General features: G+C 36.6%; 1 protein-coding gene across 5 annotated transcripts; it reads right to left on the bottom strand.

Moving 5' to 3' along the window:
* Positions 1-4,532: 4,532 nt before the first annotated feature.
* Positions 4,533-12,853, bottom strand: LOC117618628 (light-mediated development protein DET1). Of its 5 annotated transcripts, XM_034348287.1 has the most exons (13): positions 12,437-12,669; positions 12,232-12,357; positions 11,372-11,793; positions 11,012-11,240; positions 10,147-10,320; positions 9,243-9,311; positions 9,032-9,088; positions 8,326-8,406; positions 8,061-8,225; positions 7,706-7,801; positions 6,774-6,873; positions 5,081-5,257; positions 4,533-4,952 (listed from the first exon to the last, which is right to left on the bottom strand). In XM_034348287.1, the coding sequence occupies exons 2-12, from the start codon at positions 12,301-12,303 to the stop codon at positions 5,118-5,120; spliced, it is 1,605 nt and encodes a 534-aa protein (XP_034204178.1). In that variant the 5' UTR covers positions 12,304-12,357; positions 12,437-12,669; the 3' UTR covers positions 4,533-4,952; positions 5,081-5,117. The 5 variants fall into 5 exon arrangements, with proteins under 5 accessions (XP_034204178.1, XP_034204176.1, XP_034204177.1 ...); XM_034348285.1 differs by having other exon boundaries at positions 4,533-5,257; positions 12,437-12,853; XM_034348286.1 differs by having other exon boundaries at positions 4,533-5,257; positions 12,232-12,353; positions 12,437-12,637.
* Positions 12,854-24,881: the final 12,028 nt, after the last annotated feature.

A 24,881-nucleotide genomic window follows, 5' to 3' on the forward strand; every position in this document is an offset into this window, starting at 1 on the left:
GCTTAAAATCCAAACCCTAGTCCCAGGGTTCTTGATTTCGGAGTATCCGGGACTCCGATTCGCAATCCGTCGAATCCTACACGATCCTGGAATCATGTAGAACGACATGTCCAAAATTGAGTGCGATCCAACGACTCGACGACACTGCACCCAAGGATCGCGCAATATGGAAAATTCGTTCGGGGCTCAAACGGACTCCAAATCGAGATCCGCGAAATCCTACGCGCTCGTGACAACACGAGGATCGTAAAACTGCACAGAGTCACTTCACCACCCTCACCCACGCGCCGGGGCAGTTTGGGTGTCCAAAGCGATAACGGCTCGCCGGAATCTGGAGATTTCCGCCGGTTGTCATCCAAACTTCTTTCCTCTCGTTCTCCCTCAATTCTCCACCAAATCGTTCGAGTAAGGTATGGTTTCTCAGCTATTTTTTATGCTCTAACTGATGGTTGGCTGGGTTTTGATCGATTTCACCTCTAGATCACTCGATTTTCAACTTGAAAATCGGCCGAACTTCGGCCGCCGTGATCGGTCATTTCCGGCCACTTTTTGGGGTATGTCCAAGAACAAAAGTGACTCCAAATGGGGTGTTTTACCTAGGATAGGAGTTTGGAGAAAAACAAATACTTCGATTTACATTTTTACATAATTACTTACCAGGATACTTGCGATAAAAGAAACCAAATCCAAATCTAAACATAGAATGTGTCAAAACAACATCTTATCATCTCATCATCTCAAGTTTGTCTTAATCGTAATGGCAGGTGAACTACAAGTTCATTTGTTGAATTGGGATTCCAGTTCAGAATCCTTTTGCCTCAAGGACTCCCAAAAAGGAAAGATTTTGTTCTTTCAAAAAGTTCCTCTTGTTTGTACTAAAATTTGCTTTTTTACTCATGTTTTGCCAGAAAAAGATTTTGAGGAAAGCGTTTTTTACCAGAAAAAAAAAAAAAAAAAAAGATTTTAAGGAAGCACATTGTTAAACGCCAATTCTTGTACAACTTATGGCCAGTATTTGGCAAATACCCATTCTCTATTGCTCAGCCAGAGCATGGAACCCAGGTGCTTATGGATGGCGTTTTCATCAAATCGGCTCATGAATGTCAATCAGATTCTATGGGTCCGAACAACAAATTTCGTTGCTGAGATGAAGTTGGCTCCTTTATGAAAGTTGTTCCAATGGAAGTCTAGTATAACATATGCAACTTTGGGATCACTCTGACTGTTGTAGCCCTTTCAGACTGTCACGAACTGTAACATGTTTAGAGAAGGAGGGAGTTGGCTGTGAACCAACCATAGTTAATGAAGAAATATGGGTGATAAAGAAAATATTAAAATAAGTAAAGAGGCTTTGACAAACTATGTTGACGTTCACATGTAAAGGAAGAAAACAATTAAATATTGTTTGTGAGAGCAAAAAGAGAAAGAATAAGAAAAGAAAGAAGGAAGGAGAGCGGCAATAGGAACCAAGTCTTAGGCATCTCTGCCATGGCCAAATGTTGCCCTCAAAGCATGCAAAACCTACCTTCGGCCATGAACCAAAAAAAAAAAAAAAAAGGCTAAATTTTGGGGGCCACATTTAGCTATTTAATCCCACTCCTAGGCCATTTTTAGTCCAGTTATAGCTCAGGTTAAATTTTTTTGTGGGCCCATCGCATGTGATGTTCAAAGAAGGGAAGGTATCATGTGTGGGTGTGAGCACAGAACTTCTCGTGCAACTGTAAATTCAAAGGCTGATATTAAAAACGCGCTAACATCAGCTAGGCCTTACCTCTTTTTTTAACCTTCCAAATATTTTTAAATTCGTATTTTTTTAATATATAAAAAAATACTTTTTATCACAAATGGTCCATGAGGTTTGCGAAATTATCACCTTTGGTGCTTTATGTTTTTTTTTCTGACATTATTGGTCCCTTATGTTACACCTCACACATCAATTTAATCAAGCCGTCACGTTCAGTCAAAATTTTCTGTTAGATTGCTGACGTGGATTAAACAATGTTTTAAATATTTTGGCTTTTATCATAAATGGTCCCTGAGGTTTGCGAAATTATCAGCTTTGGTCCTTTATTTATTTATTTTTTTGTTGACATTATTGGTCCTTATGTTACACCTCACACATCAATTGATCCCATCATGAGATTTCGTTAAATATTTTTGTTAAATTGCTAACATGACACAAATGTATTGAATTACTAAACCCTAAAATTTACTGAGTAAACTCTATTACCTAACTATTTATTGAATTACTAATTTACTCTAAAATAAAATGACAAAAAATATATATTGAATTTTAAAACAAATATAATTTTAATAAGTACACCCTACTCACCATATTCAACCCTAATCAAATCAATCCCTTGAATCAATTAGTAATTCATTGGGCAAGAACATAATAAAGTTAAATCTATCTCAAGGACAACAAAATAACGGCCCACAGAATTGACAACTTTTAGAACCATGTTCTCCAGGCCACATTAATGTCGGCAAGTTTGCAATATCTATCTATGTATGGTATCTAGCACAACACATCATGCCCAGTACGAGGAATTACACATCTAAATTTATTTCTCTTCTGTTTCATGCATGATCATGAACTTGAAGCCCTTTTGAATACTACAACCTCTAGACTCCTTATCTATCAAACTTGTTATAAACTCAATTCTCAAATGGGTTTGGTGTTGTGTGATATAGTGTATCATGGGTATTTTTGGTAGTTAAATAGGGTGTACTTAGTTAATTTTACTTTTTGATTTAAATATTATGGTGCATTTAGATAATAGGATGTACTCAATTAATTTTAGGGTTCGTTTAGCATCACTATAAAAAAATAGTTTTTGAAACGTTAACTTTTTTTTTCCTTCTCTTTTTACGTTTTGAATGTATATAAAATTCTTTTTTCTTAAAAAAAAATTATAAACATATTCGAAAATTTATTAAGATTCCTTCAAAATAAGACGTGCCACATGGACATGAAAGTTTATCAACGTACATGTGTCATATCTGGAATATTATCTCTAACTAGTAGTTTAATTAAATAAAACAATATATAGTATTGGAATGTATATGTGTTATACCATAGTTTTTCTCAAAATAATAAAATATGGAGGGTCCTAAAATATAGCTTGCATGGCTGGAGATGGAAAAAAAATTTAGTCCTACGCTATTCTTTAAAAAATTAATATTTTGAAAGGCTAAAATTATAGCTCTAAACTACATTTAGCCCTATAACTAGAGATGAGCTTGCAAACTTCAAATGCACCACTTTACTCCTCACCCTAATACCCACATTTTAAAAAGGCTATGTGAAAGCAAATTCTCCCACCTAAAGTTCAAACTCGTTGGTTGGCTTTCCTTTCGAAACAGACTCCCAGTTCAACAAAGAATCCATAGGTTCATTCCCTCTGTCAATTGGCTTGGAAACAGCAAGTGCTAAAAACTACAATAACACTTTCCGAATAATATAATCTTGTTTTCAATAGTTATCCGATGTAAACCTAACCTCTGCATTCTTGCATTCAAAGTTTTTGAGAGCTCATAATCGAGCTTGAGAGTTAAAAGTCCTTTGTTGACTGGTATTTCCTTGACTTTTGACAATTGACTGGTATTTCCTTGACTTTTGACAATCTTTTTCTGAAAATTTTTGCGAGGTTAGATTGTTGTTTTGCAATGTAGGAATTTTCCTCTCCCGAAATTGTCTTATCATGAGCAACTATACTGTTATGAAGGTCTTTGTCTATTTATACTGTTTCTCTAGCTGTTACTAAGCATGCTTCTTCCCACTTCTTGGTCGAAGGTATTTCTGTCTTTTGGCACCACTAAAGTCCACTTGTAGTTATCTTATTGGATGAAATGTTTATATTCTCACAAATGCCCCTCATCTCTTCCAATTTCCAAAGTAGATCTTCAACAGACTCAGAAGAGACGCATTCCATCGATTCACTGGGTGAGATCTTCCACATGTATGAGGTCTCAGGTCCAGCTCCAAGCTAGGATTGTAATTAATTTGATCAAATAACAAGAACGGAGCATTTACCTGGGAAAAATAACTACAACAGAATCATTTCTCTGGGAAGAACTAGTCAAAAAAATTCATCATATCCCTTCTAAGATCGTTCTATTTCGTCTGGTATTTCGCAGGCAGAAACTATATATAACGTAGAGAATACATAAAAGAGACCTTCAAAGGACCAGGGTCCAGCTCCAAGCTAGCTAGGAGTGGGTATAAGCAGATCCACGATCTCGTTTCTAGAGACTGGAAAGATAAAAATGACATAATTTGCAAATATTATGTCAGGTGATAGTGTTTCTCCAGAAGAGAAGGCATGCATCTCAACATTACTAAAAATAAAAAAACAACAGACAGAAACAAACATTCCAGGAAGCTCATGCTTTATCAAAAATATTGGATCACTCTAGTGCGCCATGCATTCTCCAAAGACTTGGTTGGCTACCAACTATGAGTCACAGTAAAACATTTTAAAATGACAAAATATGATAATTTAATCTTATCAAGAGATTTCAAAATCGACTACCGAAATAAAATGACAACGTCATTGACATCGAAATTTATAAAACCGTTCACCACATTAACCCAAGGTAACTTCTTTATACACATACAATTATACTATTTTAACACATACAATTATACTAATTTAAGGGTAAGAAGGGAACACAAAGCCCAAACAATATTTGTACGCTTATGTTACATTGTAGTTGTTGAATCTTTAGTTTTATTATTTAAACTTAATTTAATCATCATAATGGCTTGAAGAAATTTTCATATCACCTTGCACTAAAATGGGGAAATTTGAAAAACCCAGAGGCTGCCTTGACCAAAGACCAGAATCGTTAGCGCGACCAGAGAGCAGCTACGGCGAGGTGGCTTGTCACCAGTCTTGTCCTCCAAGTGGGTGGCCAACAAATGTTGGCTTTAAGCAATTGACCGACCACTAGTATCCATGAATAATAACTCAAGGTTGATGTTTACTTATATCATTGTATAGCATCTATATATACTTAAATGTTAAATATACAGTTATTTCCATTTAATTACCTATTTCACAAAAAGGCTACTTACAATATAGGAGCCAGTAGCCAACTAAGAAGTGTACTATTCATTTCCGGAAGTGAATATTCACAACTGATGGTTGCAACGACAAATTCTGCTGAATAGAGAGAGCAAGAGGCAAAAATGGATGGAAAATAAATGAAGAAATCTTTTTTGTTCGACTGTCTGTGCTACCAGCTTCTGGACCTATTGAAAAACCCAGAGGATCATTTATGTGCTTAGTTTAAAAAGTCAATTAAGCAAACACACAACACACATGATCAACCAAATCAGAAAACAACAGTTTCGATGACATGATTAACATTCCTATATCAAATTAGCCAAATTGAAAATAATTCAGCCGTTCAACTATTGTCACAATCATTCCAGTGAATCATCAGAAGCAGTGTTCATCTATTTATCTTATCAATTGGATGACTCAATGGTTTATGATTTGGATGATCCTTAAATGGAACCTAAAAATGCATGGTTTCAAAGATTTGATCACATTGCAAGCTGCACCTCACATGTGGCCGTTAAGTCAAATCCTCAACTTAGGTTTTTCAATCAATCACCAATGTGTGTGTGTTTGTGTGTATATATGGGTCAGGTTCAAGGTATGCACAAAAAGCCATATTTTTTTACACACTTTCTCAACCTTCACATCTTTTATCATCCAATGGATAGAAATGCATCTCACACAACAAATAACTTCATTATTTTCTCTCTTCGTTTATTTGTTGCACACTTGACGAGGTGGGGCATTTAGTCTCTCTCATTAAATGTGGTGTCTCATTCTCCTAGATTATTTTGTTTCCGTTTAATTCTGAAACGAAGCACTAAACTTCATCTGGTTTCTTCTCTCCTATTTAAATCAAACTTTTTTGTACTCTAGCCGGAAATCATGCATTAGCAGAGTTTGTCACTCTCGTCAAACTTTACAAATTCAGCCTCCAGTAGAGAACCAAACTTCCCGTATCAGAGTGGCATCACATTCAGAAAAAGATTGAGTTGGAGGAAGAGGAAACTGTCATTTTTCCGTAATTTTCTTCAAACCCACAGTTTATTTTGAGGTCCGCTCAAGTTTTTAGATATGTTAATGAAATTAACTGGGTAGATGTGTTAAATTGTACGTGTGAATTTTTAAAGTGCAAGGGTGAGTAAGTCATGAGCTACATAATGGAATAAGTAGCGTTCAGGTTTTGAGATGGAGGAAGCAGTGTAGACAGACCAACTTTTGGTCTTACATTTTTTTTTTTTTTTCTAATTTAATTTTGTCTTATTATTTTTTTTAAAAATTCAATCATGGGGAGAGGAGAGAGTGTAGGAGAAAAAATGGTGAGACAGAAGAGGTTTCCTTTTGGGTAAGAACTGAGAAGAGTTTTATTTTCTGTCAGTTTGCAGAGAGGAAAAGAATTTTTAAGGAAGAAGAACACATCACATCTAAAGTGGGAAGATAGACCAACATTGAATAATGTGCAGTAAAATATTTTTTATTCTTCAGGATTGGTGGAGAGAGGGAAGAGATAAGAGAATAAGAATTGAAGCACACAAAGGTTCAAGATATATTAATTTCTTTGAATGTGTTTAAATCTAATGGCTTAAAATGTATAATTTATGTTAAAAATGTATGTCCCCCCGATCCTGGCCCTATATACGTATACATGTATACATGTGCGTGCATGTATACATATAAATAACAATACTGGTAAATGATAGATACCTGTCTTGATTTTAAATTTCAGCGTATTTGGTGGCCTTCTTAAGATGAACTTGATGGGATGGTCTGTTGACTGTCTATGCCGATCAGTCGCAGAAATCAACTGCACCAGAAACACATTAGAAATTGTGAAACCTTAGTAGAGGGGGTTGAATTGACAAAACTGATTTTCCCATAAGGTATCAAAATGCATTGTGTCACATTCAGGAGAGAACCACACAAGAATAAGCGGGTGTGCTCACCCGTCTACTTTTCTAAATTTTCAATTGTTTCGACTGCTTGTGCGTTACATGTCAACAAACAGGGCTCCTGAGAAACCCTACGATTTTGGGAGGCAAGAAACTCTAGCAAATAGCTGGACACAGCCTTGAAGAATCTAACCCTAGACAACGTGGGAACAAACCACGGGCCTGACCACTAGACTAAACCCTCGTAGGTTATATCACAGTTCAAAAAAAGTTTCTTTGATTATTTTGATTGATTTGATTTCAGCACACAGCATAAGCAATTCACATGACTACACAAAAACCAAACATAGAACCTGTACTCAAACCTGCCACAAACAGTCAACTAAAAAATTTGTGATGTGGAAATAGCTTTCCTTACAAATGGATTCAAAAATATCCAATTACATAAAGGTAGAATATATAACGCGATGTCATTTAAATCTTGCACAGGACAAACCACAAACCAAAACTCCATCAGATGCAATTTGATGCAAGAAGATTGGTCTTATTGATGTTTCTGTAGTTATGTTTTTATAATAGTTTTCCAATGTTTAAAAAATTAAATTAGTTTATTTGGTCAACTTTGGACTGCGTAGGTTTTCTCTTGCTAAAGATAACTGGAGCATACACATAAAAAGACTATATTCCTCAGCTTAATGCAAACAAAGCAGTTCATGGAATGGGAAATTTTTAGTTTCTGAATCAAACCTTTTCATCAAAGCGAAAAAGAGATTGGTCAAAGTAGGGAGAAGGGCTCTGCGACTGACAACTAAAAGGCAAAGAAACTAGCATCTTCTTCACAAACTGCAGGATCATAAACTGATTAAATGTGAGGTTTGGGCACATAGCTAAATACAGAATGCAACCACAACATTAACAAATAAACTGTGTTATCATGCCTTAATGATACAAAAGTAACTGGAAGCATTGCTATGAGGTTTGGGCACAGAAGATAACCATACTGATAAATAAACCTTGCGATCATGCCTTAATGATGCAAAAGTAACAGGTAGCATTGCTGTATAAGTTATGCATGTAACTAATTCCGATAGTGGAACTTCACCTGCAAAGAACTACTTGCTTTATTTTTAGCACTTCTTAGTTGCTCCCGAGCATGCATGTTATTTGAGTGGGATGAAATGAAATTCAAATACAACGAATTTCTTGATGTTGCATGAAAGTGATCGCAGAATTGCTCAAACAGGAGATAAAGCTCATCTGCCGTATTCTACAAGGAAAAATGTCAAATGAAGCAAGGTCTTGTTTTGATCTGTGAAAACAGAAGAAAGAAATTGAAAAGAAACAGAAAACAATTGTCACAAAATTACCTGATAAAAAGCTGCGATTTCAGTTGTCTCCATGTTATATACTGCAAAAAAGGCTGGGTGCTGATCAGCATTACGTGATACCTGCTCCAACGATACCATAAAAAAAAAAAAAAAAAAAAACCAATATTATCAATTATTCAATCAGCACAAAGCCCATTGAGCACAAGAAAGCAAACTCTGGGAAACCCACATTAATACTGATAATGTTTGTTAGTTTACCACTATCCCAAAAGCTTAAGCTGTTGTGATCTGTGCCAGCATTTGTACAAAAGGCACATGTTAAAGATATCTTGTGACATTTGTGCAGTGGGAACATGTCAAAGACTACAAATGAAGAATCTTGGAGCAAGATTCATATTTTCCAGAGTGACACCAAACATCTACAACTAAATATAAAAAATACCAGAGTGACCAAAAATCTACAACTAAATATAAAAAATACCAGAGTGACCAAAAATCTACAACTAAATATAAAGAATCTTGGTCAAATTCAGATGTCAACTCTGTTGAACAAATGGTACAACTACAATGGATAGGGTGACCCATTCCTGAAAGCATCTGGGTTCAATACGACAGAGTAATTTATCCCCTCTCCACCCTATCACAGATGGAGGATTAAATTATGTGATCAAAGAGTGTCCAAACATGAAGTTTATATTTCTTAGAACGAGTATGATATGAACGTAATGCTAGAAAGAAGTCTCACCCCTCCATCTACACTACCAAACTTTATTAGCAGGTGGTGCCGGTCCAAGAATTGTACCTGTCCAAGAGTTGTGTACAAACTTGTTACATGTCATATTTGGTGCGCATTATCAGATTGCCTGTTATATGGAGCAGTGAAGATTATGCAAGTGATTGCAGAAGTCTCATACCATATACATCTACATTTTAAAGAAAAATAATGCAAGCCTTACCTTCCAGATCACCAAGTCAACATAGTCTTGGAAATGGAAATAGAACTTCTTCTTCAGGGATTGGACCCTCTGGAGTGAAAAAGTCATAAAAGTTAGATTAATTACATTAAAAACATTAATTGCAAAACATACAAATAAACTGATTGCATAAGAGCTAATGACAAACAAAAAATAATGCACATAGGCAAGAACAAATAAATGTTCCAATTGAAGCATAATATCAAGTAATTCAAAACACATAAATGCCTGGTGCAAGATTTTCATTTGGGTTGGATTGTGCTTCCATCTTAATGATTTTCTGTCTATCATATAACCCAGATCTTTTAAGGGATTGGCACTGTTGTCTGCATGGGATGGTGGCACATTTAGGTTCATGGTACAGCTTTAGGAATGTGATATGCTGTTGTTTCCTGGTAATTGATATGCTCCAGTGCCTTGTACTAGCTAGGTTATGGGGCATACTTAGGTTACTATTTAAGATAGTGTTTCACTTTGGATTACTTATCGTTCAGATCATTTCTGCACAATCTGGAATTAGATCAGTACATGCGTACCTGAGAGCATAAATACTTACAGGCAAGCACAAAAACGCTAAACATCTTTCCACCTAAATTTGAATTTTCTGTGCCAAAAGGTAGGCTAATATTCATACAATTCTATTTTATAAAAACTACACGCATAAAGTGTACCATATCCACATAGCCCAAGAGCTTACTAAGAGAATGAAAATGGTTTCAGAAAATGCCAGTAAACAAACATTAATGTAAATCACATCTGCTGCAACCCATCGAAAAGATATTCCAAAATGATGTGTTGCAGCAGCTTGGATTACATATTCCAAAGTGCCATGGCAAGATAAAGCATTTAAATAACAATGAACCATAGAATGACAGAGATAACCAACCAATGCCTGATCTGGTTCTTCATTCCATATTCCTCTAAATATGAAAGAGAGCAACCGCTGTTTGATTCCACTAAGAAAGCAATAGTCTGATGAAGGCTCACTCTGATGTAAACCATTCTCAACAGGATTCTCAGGCAGTTGATGCAGTTTACCTTTTTCATGACTAAGCATACTCTGCCATCAATCAAAAGTTGATTTGTCAATCGAATGCTCGACATATTAAACATTAAAAAGAATTTCTAATCACCAAACTTTGTCAATTTCATGATAAAATAAATGAGGAAAAATCAGCATTAGTTACTAAACTGTGTGGATGATTAAATGAAAAGGCAAGGAAAATGTGGGTTAAGGCTGTAGAGATCCTTATTTAGTGGTCCGGGTACAGTTAGGATGGCAGAGTTTTCGGTCTCAGGAGCATATTGCTCTGATGAAGTGTTGGGAATAGAGCAAGATAGGAAAAAACAATCTTCTTATTATCCACTGCGTTAGAGTATAACACACAGGTGTTTATACAGAATCCAGGACATAAAATCTGCTCTAAAATTAGCCTATAATCAAGCTTAACAAATAAGCCTTCAATTATGACTTCAAGCTTAGACCAAAATCAATCTCCCAGCTGTAAACCGCCTATAATAACGGCACACAATAGCCACAAACAGAATGGAAAACTAAGTTTTGAACCTGTAGTACAAATTTATGTTGCCTTCAATTATTACTTCATTATTGCTATTTTTAGCAAAACACAACACAAGAGTCTTCATCAACAACAAATTCAGAGTTTCTATAGATTGATCCTATTAGACAAGATATTAGCAAATTCCATTCATCCAAGTCTCAGTAAAGGCTTGAAATATATGCCACTAACCTGAGTGCTTGAATTGAGAAAAAGCTCATCATCTTCACGACAAAATGTCCCAATTGCTCGTATGTCAACAAGGTTCCCAGAGTCCCTGATTTGCAGGATGTGTATTGTTTGATAGCGAATTGACACAATTGCCAGTAAATCATCATACAAGAAGACACCCATGTTATGGGCCAGGTTAATAAAATCGTTGTGAAAGCACTTCTGATCCAGAACAACTCCATCTTCCAATCTAAGCATCAGAAGGATTATCAAACTAATAAGCAACACATAGACTAAGCTTCCAAAAACACCCAATAACATTTCACTTTCATAAGTTCTCTGTTAAATTATAATCTATACAGGAAAAAAACAACAGCAGACCTCAAGAGGTGAAAAGTTATCTTTTCTATTGAGGGGACTCCCTGAACAGCTCCTCCAACAGGCGCATCATGATTTTGTGTAGTAGAAGTAGCAAATAGTCCAAATTGGTTACTCTCCATGTAAAGAAAAAAGTCCTTGCATATAAGCTCATTGCTAGAAGCAAGTGATACACAGTACAGTTGGCTGAAGAAGCTCTCAAACCTCTTTGCTTTTGGGGGAAGATCATTAGTATCGCATTCTTCCTTGCATGAATATGAAAGCCACGTTGGTCTATAAACAATCAGATCCTGATGATTTCTACTGAAACATATGAGGTATTGACCATCCTCAGTGATTTTACGGTATAGATGGTCTGGGCACTCAACTTCATATATGGTACAATTAGGGACTAAATTCTCGTAAAATCGCCTGGTATGGTGAACCTGCAAGCATTAGCATTACAGGTAGTACTCAGGATTCTGTAGTGTATGAACAGAATATTGCAACATTTTTTACCATTCCACTTCAGTACCCTATTCATTTCTAGATATTCTAAGTTTTATATAAACATGTCATAAGAGATAGAAAAAGAAGAAAAGATAAATTGACATGAAGTTAGAGATAAAGATCACCACAGAGGCAAGACCTTGGCTTTCTGGAAAAAATGAAGATATACATAGGAAAGAACAAAAATTTTCTAATTCTACTGAACAGGAAGCGGAAAAATATATTAAACAACCCAGAAAAATCAAACAAGCAACAAAAAAACAGTAGATAAATAAATAAATAAAAGCCTGAAGCAATAAGTAGTTGTCCATGCAACTTTATATTAATAATAACATAATAACAGTAACAAGAGGTAAAGAGTAACAAGAAGGTACACTAGTGCCAGGAGCAACAGTGGAAATTTGGCGGTCGAAAATCCTGGCAGCAACATTGTGTCTTCTAAACATTACTATTGATGGCTTCTACTGAAGCTGGAAGCTGAAGCTCAATTGATATTCTATCTACAAACAATTACTTACTTATTAGAAAAGAGAAAATGCTTCTATTAATTGAAAATGGAGAGACATGAGAATTTATTACAGATCTAGGTTTCCGAAGGCGTTGCCTAGGTGCTCGTCGGAGCTCAGGCGTTCCGTTATTTATCTGTTTGCACGCTTAGCATTTGCGTCGGCGGCCAGCTTCAGTGCCGCTTTGTGGCTCTGCGAGGCGCATCTGCGCGAGGAAGAAGAAGGCCACGCGTCGATTTGAGGTGCTGCTGAGTTTATCTTCTAACACGCTGCGCCTGTCTGATTATTATTATTTCTTTAAAGAACGCCGCCACTACTTTAAAAGAAACGCTGCGTTTTATGAGCAGCAAAATGTTTTTTTTTTGTTTTTTTGTTTTTTTTTGGTTTAGCAGTCTAACTTAGCTGTAATCCCCTCTCTCTTCCCTGATACATTCAATTTGAGAATTCTCCCCAACAACAGGCTGCAAGTAGGGGTACAAGTTGTATTGGAAATTCCAATTCAAAAATTTCTGATTTTGGCAAGTTCAAATCAATTCCGACATTCGAAAGTTCTAAAATCCAAAAATTCAAAAAAGAAATTTGATTGGAATTGAAATGTATTTTAAGATTCCGAATTCCAAAATATATCAAGGGTTCAAGCTTAGACTACATATAATGACTAGTTTTATGTTGAATTTGATATGACTTAATGACCAAATAGACACGGATGAGCTATTTCATAAAGAATAACAACATATAAGTGATAGTATATAATAGTTTTTCTAGCTTCCACGTATGATTATTCAATTTTAACCTTTCAAATAGTTAGACATGTTTAAAAATTTCAATGATTTTCTGAAATATGCAAGTTTCGAAATTTTCCACAAATTCCTAAAATTCTGAGTTTTCCAAATTGGAATGGATGTTGAAATTTTGAAATTTTTTGAAACGAAAATGGAAAAGAATTTTCATTAAAAATATTTTAGAATGAGAATGGAATTGGAATCCCCTTATTTTGGTATGATCCATCCGAAAATTAGCCCTAGCTGCAAATCAGCCATTCTATTCATCTATAACTCTTCACCTCGAAGCTCCACTTCAGTTTAAGGATATCTCTGCTTCAGTTATATATATATATATATATTAGTCACTCCTCGTTCATCAATTTTGATAATAAGTTCAAAAGTCCTTTCCCATATTGGTTCCTCCATTGGTGGGAAAAACATGGCCCAGTTGAAGAAATTCTACCAGCCTCAGTTCTCCAACTCATCCATCACTACACCCAGAAGGCCAAGTTCTCTTCAGTTGATTTATTTTTCCCTAAGCAATTATTATTTATTGCCAGATACAAGGTACCCTGGATTTTAAAATGGTCTTACAGGGTTACTATAGATGCCCGCATCCTTGCCCGCCAATTCTCAGTCAAATGGTGGGACAAGTTCGAAGTTGACAGAATCGCCAAATATGTCTACAATGATCTTCCAGTAGCCCAAGTCCCTCTGCCGGTCTCTCCCTCTGCATCTGTTCAATCTTCCCTCTCAGTCGAAGGAAAATCCAAAGCAGAACTTCGAGAAATCGCCACTCAGTTGCTCAGACAAGCCTCCCAGATGGATGATGATGAAGACAATGGGTCCCCCTCGTCTTCCAGCTGTCAGCCCATCTCGGTCAAGCCCAAGACCTGGTTCGAAGACAGTCAAGATCCATATGATGCCTATGATCTAGCCTCAGACTAGGCCTCATGATGTTCCTGACATCTTCACATGCCAAAGTAGCCGAAAGTAGCCGTCCATGCAAAAGTTGCCAGACATCATAATTGCCACAGGAAACAGCATCTGCTTTTCCTGTTCTTTTCCCCCGCCGAAAGTTGCCTCAGTCAAAAGACTTTCATAAGAAGACAAAATTGAAAGTTGAATTAGGTTGCTTTTCCGTGACTCCACAGTGATAAGCAAACCTCAGTTGTCTTACCATAGTTACACAAACCCTAGTTGCTTTTCTATTTAAGCTGGCTTCGGCCTCAGTTGTAAGCATCTTTTAATCGTTTTTATTTTCCTTCTTCAGTTTTTAGAGAATCTCTCTAATACATCCTTCAGAGAAATTCACTTTTGTAAACACTCTTGTAAAAGCGTGCAGTTGTGTTTTGAAGAATTGCAGTTGCAATCTTTGTGAGTATAAATAAAAGTTATTTTCAATTATCTATTTTCTGAAAGCATTATTTGATGCATTATCATTATTTTCTGCATTAGTCTGAAAGTTGCTTAGGTTGCATCCATCTCTAATTTCCTTCTGATCTTCATTCTGTATTATATCCAGTTGCTTTTTGTTCTATCTCTTTGTTCCCCTTCTTTTGGTATCAGAGCCGTAAGTGTTACGGTCTTTGTCTAAGTCTGCTACTCATCCCCGCCCAAGTGGCTGGTTTAAGCTTCTGAGTAGAAGGTTTTCAATTCTTCCTTTTCTTCCCTTTTATGCTTTGAGTCCTCTGTTGATTTTCTCTAAGGTCTGACCCGTGAGTCCTTTTTGCTAGATCACGTAAATCCCAGAGAGGTAGTGTGTGCTGGGCAGGAGACAGAAAATTGAGAAAGTTAATAGGATACTTAGAGTCTAAACGGTCGGTTTAGGATCTACTGTTCATCTTCTTCCTCAGATAGTTGAACCCAGTTTCTTGAGTAGTCATGAGTCGTTTCCTTAGGTCAAGGTCTAGTAATTCTGCAAGTTCTAGTGCCAGTCTAAGTCGACTCCCAGAGATAGTTAATGAAGAACAATTTGAATATAATTCCAGCAGTAAAGAACAATTAGATTTTAGAGATTGGAACATACCTAAAATCCCCAGTCAGAAAATTTATAAGAAACATTGGTTACCTTCTAGTTTCAACAGTACCACACATGTCAAAACAGTTGAACAAGTTTACGCCTTAAGTAAAGAACACGAAACCTGCCAGTTGCTTAATCTTGAGTCTATTTTAAAACATAAGAAAGACGGTAATAATTTCTTGCATATTGGCCTAGTTCAAGTCGCTGTAAAGCCTCTGACACGGTTAGGGTTGAAAGCCTCAATCCTGCTATGTCTTCGTGATGCTAGATTCACTGAATTTAGCGATAGTACTCTAGGAATCATTGAGTCCAGTCTGTGTAATGGCCCTGTCCATTTTGACTGTTATCCTGATTTCACTGTAAGTCTTAGTGATCCCCATATCCTGAGAACTTTGACTCTGAATATTAAGACTGAAGGTTACAATGTTCTCCCGGGAACCCAACCTCTAGCCTTAGTATACAGAATCTACTATAAGGTCACAGGAACCAATATGAACTTCCAAGCCCTTAATAAAAGCCCAAAGGATCAAACAGTCCTGATCCAGAGTCATACCTCAGATGCCCATATCCAAGTACCTCATACAATTAAGTGGTCAGAAGTTGCCCTTCCAAAAGATTGGACCTTAGTCACTGAGAGCCAACCAGCTCCAATCCAGCGTAGTCTAAACAATTTAGACTACATTCAACAATATCTAGACGGCACAGTTAAAATACAGTTTGAAAGCCATCCCTTACGCAAATCCAATGTCCAGTTACAACAATTGCCAACCCCTGGTCAGTCCCAAAGGCATGCCCCTGCTCGACATTCCTTTGCTGCTTCTTCCTCCACTCTAGAACGAGACCTAGAGTTAGAAAAGGCAATGATTGATTTCAAACTTGAGTCCCTGAGAAAGACCTCTCAAGTAACCCAGCCTTGCTACGGCCAGGCTTCAGTTCCAGATGATAAGTCAGATTCACCTGAGTCACCTACCCAGTCTGACTTTGTAGTTGAAAATCAGCTCAGAACCCTTAATAAAGAATTTAAAATTAATTGGGTTAATTTAAATCATCATTTAAAAGCTCCTGAGAACAAGCCCAGGCGAGATCTTTATCATCAAGCCTACCCTAATAGCAAACACCGAGATATGATTTTTCAACAATGGAAAAATTATATGCGATCAGCCAAAGTTGAAATTTTTTACCTAGATTTCATAGAAAGCCGTTATTTGTCTCATGATGAGTTAAAAACTTTAACTAAAGAAAAATGGAAATTAGCTGATAAGTCTGTAGTTGAGTCTAGTCACCCTCCAGTAGAAACTATAGTTGTAGAACACCATAAAGCCCTAGTTCCCGCCACTCCTTTCAAAACCTTTGAAAGCAGTGATCCTCATAGGAAACTAATCGAACAAAATAACTATGCCAATCAGAGTCTAATCACCATAGGCAAACAGTTAGACACGATTGAAACCAAAGTTGATCTGCTGAGTCCGCCCATTGCAGACTCCAGACCCAAACCAAAAGTTGAAAAACCAATAGTTCAGTTTCAAGAGCTTAAGTCAGGCCCAGTTCTAAACGTTAACTCTACAATGAAAAAAATAGAAGACATGTTAGCACAGTTAACCCCTGTCAAACCCGAGAAAGGTGATACATCTGGTATTAAAACACTAGATGCTTTTGCCACTTCTCACTCTGAGACAGAATCAGTAAGTTCAGAAACTAGTGAGATTTCTAAAATTGAAAATGCTTTTCAAAATCTAGAAATACAACCTAAGCCCAGAGTCAAAAAGATAGAAAAACATATAAGCCCTACTAGCCTAACCAAGAATTGGTATTCCAGACCAACACCCCCAGATATCCAATTTGAAGAAAGAAACCTCCAAACCCAGTTTTCTGTTTCTTCCGACAAATTGTATGAATGGAATATTGATGGTCTTTCTGAGCAAGAAATTTTAAATAAATTACAACATATGTCGATGGTCGCCAATAGTTATATCACCAATCACAGTTTCAGACAGTCTGAAATTGTCCCCCTGTTAGTTATTGGTTTCACCGGTACTCTCAGAAGTTGGTGGGATAAGCACCTTACCCCTGAAAGCAAAAGTCGAATCATTCATGCTGTAAAACTTAATGAAGACGGTCTCCCTATATTTGACGAACAAATAGGTCAAGGTATAGAAGATGGTGTCAACACTCTGTTTTACACAATAATTGAACATTTCGTTGGAACCCCTAGTAACACCACATCTAGGATTCATGATCAATTAAGCAATCTTAGATGTCCCAAGTTGTCTGATTTCAGGTGGTATAAAGACGTCTTCATTTCTAGAGTCATGCTTAGAGATGATAGTAATCAACCATTCTGGAAAGAAAAGTTTATTAATGGATTGCCAAACTTATTTGCCCATAAAATCCGCACAACCCTAAGTAATGAACAAGGTCAAATTGATTGGGATTCATTAACTTATGGTAATATTATAAGCACAATTAATCAAGTTGGTATGAAAATGTGTATTGATTTTAAAATTAATCGTCAAATCCAATCTGATAGAAAGTCAGCCAAGTACGAGTTAGGAAACTTCTGTGAACAATATGGTCTCACTAGTATTCCTCCTTCTCGGAAACACAAGCCTAGTCATCTTAGAAAACGCCATCATCCGAAGAAACAATTTTTCCGGAAAGATGATTTCTATAAGAAAAGAAATTTCTCCCCTAAGAAAAGTTGGTCTAAACGTCCAAAACAAAGTCGATCTAAGAAAGATAAAAGCAAAGTTAAATGTTTTAAATGTCAAAAATTTGGTCATTATGCTTCTGAATGCAAAGTTAAAGATACTATTAAACAGTTGCAGATTTCTGAAGAAGATAAGAACAAATTGATCCAAGTTTTGGAGTTGCGAGACTCTGAAATGAGTGATGTTGAGTCTCTAGTACCCAGTTCTGAATCCGAGCCGAGCCAGTCTTCAGATTCACAACCTAGTTCACCTAGAATTCAATTTGGTTGCACTGATAAATGCTGTAATAGATTAAAGTCTGTTTTTGTCCTTACTAAACAGGAAGAACAAGAAGAGTTGCTTGTAGATCTAATAGGAAGAGTTCAAAATCCTGAATTAAAAGCTGATTATTTAAAGAAGTTAATAAAGATTTTAAGTCAGGAAGGCCAGAGTTCCCTCTCTCCTACTCCTCAGCCAATTAGCATCAACACTACGTTAGAAAAATTCAATCGTAGAAAAGATGTCACCTTACAAGACCTCCAGTTAGAAGTAAAACAAGTAAAAAAGGAATTAGTTGACCTTAAGCAGATAAGTCAACAATTACAAGCTGAAAGTTATACGATCAAACAAGACTTAGTTGATTTACAACAAGCCACTCGCCAGCCTAGTACTCATTCAAAAAGCCCTTATCATTCTGATGAAGAACCTTCTGAAGAACAACCAGTTGTCAATCTGATCAAACAAGTACACCTTAGAAAATGGTATTCCAAAGTCACAATTTTTGTTCATGACTTTGAATTTACCACAGTTGCCTTATTTGATTCTGGTGCAGATCTTAACTGCATTCAGGAAGGTCTCATCCCTACTAAGTACTACCAAAAGTCCAGAGAATCCCTTAGCACTGCTTCTGGGAAATCTCTCCAGTTAAATTTTGAAATACCAAAAGCCCATATTTGTCACAACAAAGTTTGTTTTAAAACCTCATTCGTCTTAGTTAAAAATATTACTGATGAAGTCATTCTAGGACTACCTTTCCTTGCTCTGTTGTATCCTTTTCAGGTAGAACACGATGGTCTCATTTCTACCCATTTAGGAGTAACGGTCAAGTTTAGTTTCCTTTCTAAACCAGAGTTGCACAATTTAAAAAATTTACAAAAACAATCAATTTTTAAATCTGCCCAAGTTATCCAAAAAACCAATCAGTTAAATTTCCTTAAAGAAGAAATTAAGTATAAATGAATTGAACAACAACTTAGTGACAAGACCTTACAGTTGAAAATACAGTCTTTTGAGAACAAATTAAAAGAAGAAATATGTTCTGATTTGCCTACTGCTTTTTGGTATAGAAAACAGCATGTCGTCTGTCTTCCCTATATCAAAACCTTTAGTGAGAAAAATATCCCCACTAAAGCTAGGCCGATCCAGATGAATCAAGAATTAATGGAAGTCTGTAAGAAAGAAATTCATGAGTTATTACAGAAAGATATAATTCGCAAAAGTAAGTCCCCTTGGTCATGCCCTGCTTTTTATGTTCAGAAAAATGCTGAATTAGAAAGAGGAGTCCCCAGATTAGTAATCAACTATAAGCCCCTTAATTCGGTCCTAGAATGGATTAGGTATCCCATACCTAATAAAAGAGACCTTATTAATCGTTTAGGAAAAGCAGTTGTCTTCTCCAAATTTGATATGAAAAGTGGTTTCTGGCAAATCCAAATAGAAGAGTCAGATAGATATAAAACTGCATTTGTTACTCCCTTCGGTCATTATGAGTGGAATGTCATGCCGTTTGGTTTAAAAAATGCTCCTAGTGAATTCCAGAATATTATGAATGATATCTTCAATCCTTACAGTCATTTCTCGATTGTTTATATCGATGATGTTTTAATATTCTCTGAGTCAATTGAACAGCATTGGAAACATTTGTATCAATTCCTCTCCATTATCAAAAAGAATGGTCTAGTTGTCTCTGCCAAGAAAATCAACCTGTTCCAAGTCAACATCCGATTCCTTGGTTTTCATATACGTCAATCCCAGATTTCCCCAATAGATAGAGTCATCCAATTTGCTGATAAGTTCCCTGATCAAATTCTTGATAAGAATCAGCTCCAGAGGTTTTTAGGATCTCTAAATTATATTTCTGATTTTTATCCAAATCTGCGAAAACAATGTAAGCCTCTATTTGATAGATTAAAGGATAATCCTACTCCTTGGTCTGATGATCATACCCAAGTAGTTAAACAGATTAAAGCCCATGTCAAGACACTTCCCTGTCTTGGTATTCCTTCAGTTGATTCTTTCAAAATAGTCGAAACAGATGCCTCTGACATTGGTTATGGTGGCATTCTCAAACAGAGAGTCAGTCCAGATTCCCCAGAGCAAATCGTTCGTTTCCACTCTGGAACTTGGACACAGTCGCAATATAATTATAGTACTATTAAAAAAGAAATATTAGCTATTGTATTATGCATTAGTAAATTTCAAGATGATCTACTTAATCAAAAGTTTTTAATCCGAGTTGATTGCAAATCCGCAAAACATGTTTTAGAAAAAGATGTTCAAAACATTGCATCTAAACAGATTTTTGCACGATGGCAAAGTATATTAAGTATATTTGATTTTGATATTGAATATTTAAGAGGTAGTGAGAATTCAGTCCCTGATTTCCTTACTAGAGAATTCCTGCAGGAACCACAATGGCTCCCAAGAAAGACAAGAATAAAGAAGTTGCTAAGTCAAGCCAGTTGCCTAAATCATCCCAGTCGCAACAATCCCAGTCGCCATCCATGAGTCCGGCCAAGCCAGAATTACCAAAAACAATAGTTCCTTATCCTGGTTGCCCTCCTATCAGAGTTGCTACCCCCCTCTCAGTTGCCAATAGGTTCTCCTCCCTAGGATCCACAGTCGGTCAAGTCCGTCCTAGTTACCAGTCCACTTTAGTTGCCAGTTATGATCCTTTTGCAGTTGATATCCCTTCGGCATCCTCTGCACCTTCAGTAGTCCGAAAAAAGTCGTCTCCCTATTTGCCTAAAAGTAATTCCCATTTATTTGTCATTGAGCCAAACTATGATGTTAATGCCAACCCAGTTGAAATCGCCAGGCATTATTTCCCTCCTGGTTTCCATTACATGCCTTCTAATCCTTATAAGTCCCTCAAGTATTATAGAGATATTTTGCTTGAGACCAAATCAGTTGAAATCAAGCCCATAAAGGATCGTGATAACCCCAGCATTATCCTTTATCATTCTTTGTATATTCACCAGATTATAAGTCAAGAAGCATTCAGCAATCGCCCTTATGAGCTCAAGTTACTCCAGTCTCAGTTGCAGTACAATTATGCAGATTATATTGATGCATGGTATACTATCTTTCTTCACCAGTCTGAAGATTTTAGTCACTCCTGGTTCATCAATTTTGATAATAAGTTCAAAAGTCCTTTCCCATATTGGTTCCTCCATTGGTGGGAAAAACATGGCCCAGTTGAAGAAATTCTACCAGCCTCAGTTCTTCAACTCATCCATCACTACACCCAGAAGGCCAAGTTCTCTTCAGTTGATTTATTTTTCCCTAAGCAATTATTATTTATTGCCAGATACAAGGTACCATGGATTTTAAAATGGTCTTACAGGGTTACTATAGATGCCCGCATCCTTGCCCGCCAATTCTCAGTCAAATGGTGGGACAAGTTCGAAGTTGACAGAATCGCCAAATATGTCTACAATGATCTTCCAGTAGCCCAAGTCCCTCTGCCGGTCTCTCCCTCTGCATCTGTTCAATCTTCCCTCTCAGTCGAAGGAAAATCCAAAGCAGAACTTCGAGAAATCGCCACTCAGTTGCTCAGACAAGCCTCCCAGATGGATGATGATGAAGACAATGGGTCCCCCTCGTCTTCCAGCTGTCAGCCCATCTCGGTCAAGCCCAAGACCTGGTTCGAAGACAGTCAAGATCCATATGATGCCTATGATCTAGCCTCAGACTAGGCCTCATGATGTTCCTGACATCTTCACATGCCAAAGTAGCCGAAAGTAGCCGTCCATGCAAAAGTTGCCAGACATCATAATTGCCACAGGAAACAGCATCTGCTTTTCCTGTTCTTTTCCCCCGCCGAAAGTTGCCTCAGTCAAAAGACTTTCATAAGAAGACAAAAATATATATATATATATATATATTAATTTTTTTTAAATTTTTTTTTTTTTTATACTTTTTCAATTTATTGCTTATCCCATTTTGTATATGTGATAGAGTAAAAATTATACATGCATGCATTGTTGATACTAAATATCCATTGGGCTTGCCAAAAAGAACCCAGGAAATAGGCATGGGCATGGTGTGGTTCGGTGTTGTATTTCTTCAAAGTGTCAATATATGGTTAGTATAGTAGTACAAGTAAGAGTGTCGAACCATAGGGACTGATTAGACCTCTATAAATTACTAGCTTTGAAAGAACCCTAACTAAAAAATGAAAGTGACAAATTGAAAGTAGTTTTTGTGTTGTAAATGAAAAATAACTTAGAATGCAAGAAGAATGTACCAGTGAATGATATATTGATGTAGAAAGAATAGGGATGAGACCAGGGATTTCGAATTCACCATTGCAAAACCAATTCCATGTTTATAAAGTTAAACTGTATTCAACTAGAGTTCTTTTTACATATACATGATCAGTCATATGATGTGTGGTTTTGATCAAATTCTCCTAATCTGCAACCTAATTAGGATGTTCAACTTTGGTTCCAAGTTAAGAGTCATTAGCATGCAAGAAAATGTTAAAGAACCAAAGAAAATACACGGCAAGATGTTTGCATAGCATTCTCTTCATTCATTCACATGTCTACCAAGGTTAAGCATGATGTTTACTATAACCTTGTCCAGATAATATGTAGGCAACCCTAATGGTGATCAAACATTAAAATTGACAAACAAATTTAATAATAGATTTAGTGAATGAAACAAGAAGCAGATTGATAAACTGAATACTTTAACTTAGAAACATGGATTGATGTTGCAAGGCTACGTCGAAATCCCTAGCTATGAAAATAAACAACATGAGTGAAAATAAATTCAAGAGAGGAAACCCTTGAACCAATTCTGATGTTAAACTTCTCCAAGAACAGCCTGCTGCGATGAGTCCTGATGGTGGAAATATATGGAACGGCTAGGGTTTAAGTGTGCATGAAAGGAGAGAAAAACAAAAAGGGTGCAGGGTTGTGAAATTCTTCCAGAATAAATAGGGTTTGTAAAAGTGGCTAAAAGGCAAGTTTTTATAGGGTAAAAGAGGCTGCAAGATATTCCAAAGAGATCCTAACAAATTAGCCTTTATTTTGCACATTTTTGCCTTATTTGGCACCTCCAAACCAGGCTAGAAATCCTTATTGCTTTCCCATTCTGCTCTTAGTCTTCAAACAAGCCAGATTCGCCTTGGATTCTTTATTTGGACTTCAAAACATGTCACGAAAGTTTCCACGTTTGAATAAGGGTCAGCTCCAAAAATGACATGTTTTCATTTCTTTTGCCTTCAACTTGATCCTAAAGTAGATGCAACTGCATACTAACACAAAATAGGGTAAAATGCAACAAGTTTAATAAAAAACATCACAAATAGACTAGAAATGGATGATATAAATGTATAAATATATGAGTTATCATTCAGCCCGGTTCTCAGCCAAATTTAGAACCAGAATCGTATTGTTCATCTGGTTGGGTCCGGTTCGATTGTGATGAAAAATTAATTATTTAACCGAACCAACCCGGATCAGTTCAGATCCTGTTGGGTTGCAGTTTTCCCGATTTGGACAGGCAAACAATCCCAGCTCAGTTTTTTTTTTCTTCAAACTTCTCCCTCAAACAATCATCTTTACAGGTTCTTCATTAGTCATTTGTCGGCGCATGGTTGAAGGAAAAAAAAAAACCCCAAAATCAGATTTTAGTAAAAAATACAAAAATCTTGCAGCTTTTCTTACTGCATTTTTCCAGCATTAAATCCAACAAAACGAAAAACAAATCCTCCAACCTATCGAGCAAAATAGATCTAGCAAAACAAAAGGAGAAATCAGACAGAGAAGAGAGGAGAGGAGAGGAGAGGAGAGGAAGAGGAGAAGACGAGAAGAAGAAGTTGAGGCTAGGTTTTCTTCAGGGGGGAGAGAAAAAGAAGAAGAAGAAGAAGAAAAAAAAGAAGAAAAAGGAGAGAGAGAGAGAGAGAGAGAGAGAGAGAGAGAGAGAGAGAGAGAGAGAGAGAGAGAGAAAGCATGGACACAAGGAAGGGAGAAAAGAAAGAAGAAGGAAAAAAAAGAGAAGAAGAAGAGAGGGATAGAAAAACAAAAACAAAAAAAAAAAGGAAGAAGAGGAAGAGTGAGATAGTGTCGGCAGTGAAGAAAGAAGAAATGAGAGGAAAGAAATGAGAGAGAGAGAGAGAGAGAGAGAGAGAGAGAGAGAGAGAGAGAGAGAGAGAGAAACAAGAGGGGAAGAGAAGGAATAAGAGAGAAGAAATGAGAGGAAAGAAATAAGAGAGAGGAGGAGGTGGAGAGAATTGAGAGAGACAGAGAGAGAGAGAGAGGAGTGAGAAATGAGAAACATAAAATATTGATTTGATTAATTATGGCATAGGGAACATACCTCAATAAACAACTCACAAAAAGTAAGAAAAGAGCCGTTAAGTTTGTCATACAAGAGAAAGAACCCTTCTCTCTTCCTAACACATCACACCACACATGCACTATACAACCACCCAACTTGCTTTATTAATATCAATTCTTTTTTATGTGCAAGACATATAATCCCACGAATCATAGAGCCCCACGTGGAAATAAAATAATAAGAATATATATTTAATATGGCTGGTCTAGTTTGGTTTTTAGGTGAATAAAATCGGAATTGGAACTGATTTGAACTGGTCTGGTTCGGTTTTTTCAACGGCTTTTAACTTTTTTGTCAACTCGTTTTTTTTGTTTTTTACGGCTCGGTTCGACTCAATTGTTCAATTTTGCAGTTTATATGCCCACACCTACCCGAAAATAAAGCCAAAATTACATGAGGAAGTAATTGGGCTCA

This window comes from Prunus dulcis, chromosome 2, assembly GCF_902201215.1.
Source record: "Prunus dulcis chromosome 2, ALMONDv2, whole genome shotgun sequence".
NCBI lineage: Eukaryota > Viridiplantae > Streptophyta > Magnoliopsida > Rosales > Rosaceae > Prunus > Prunus dulcis.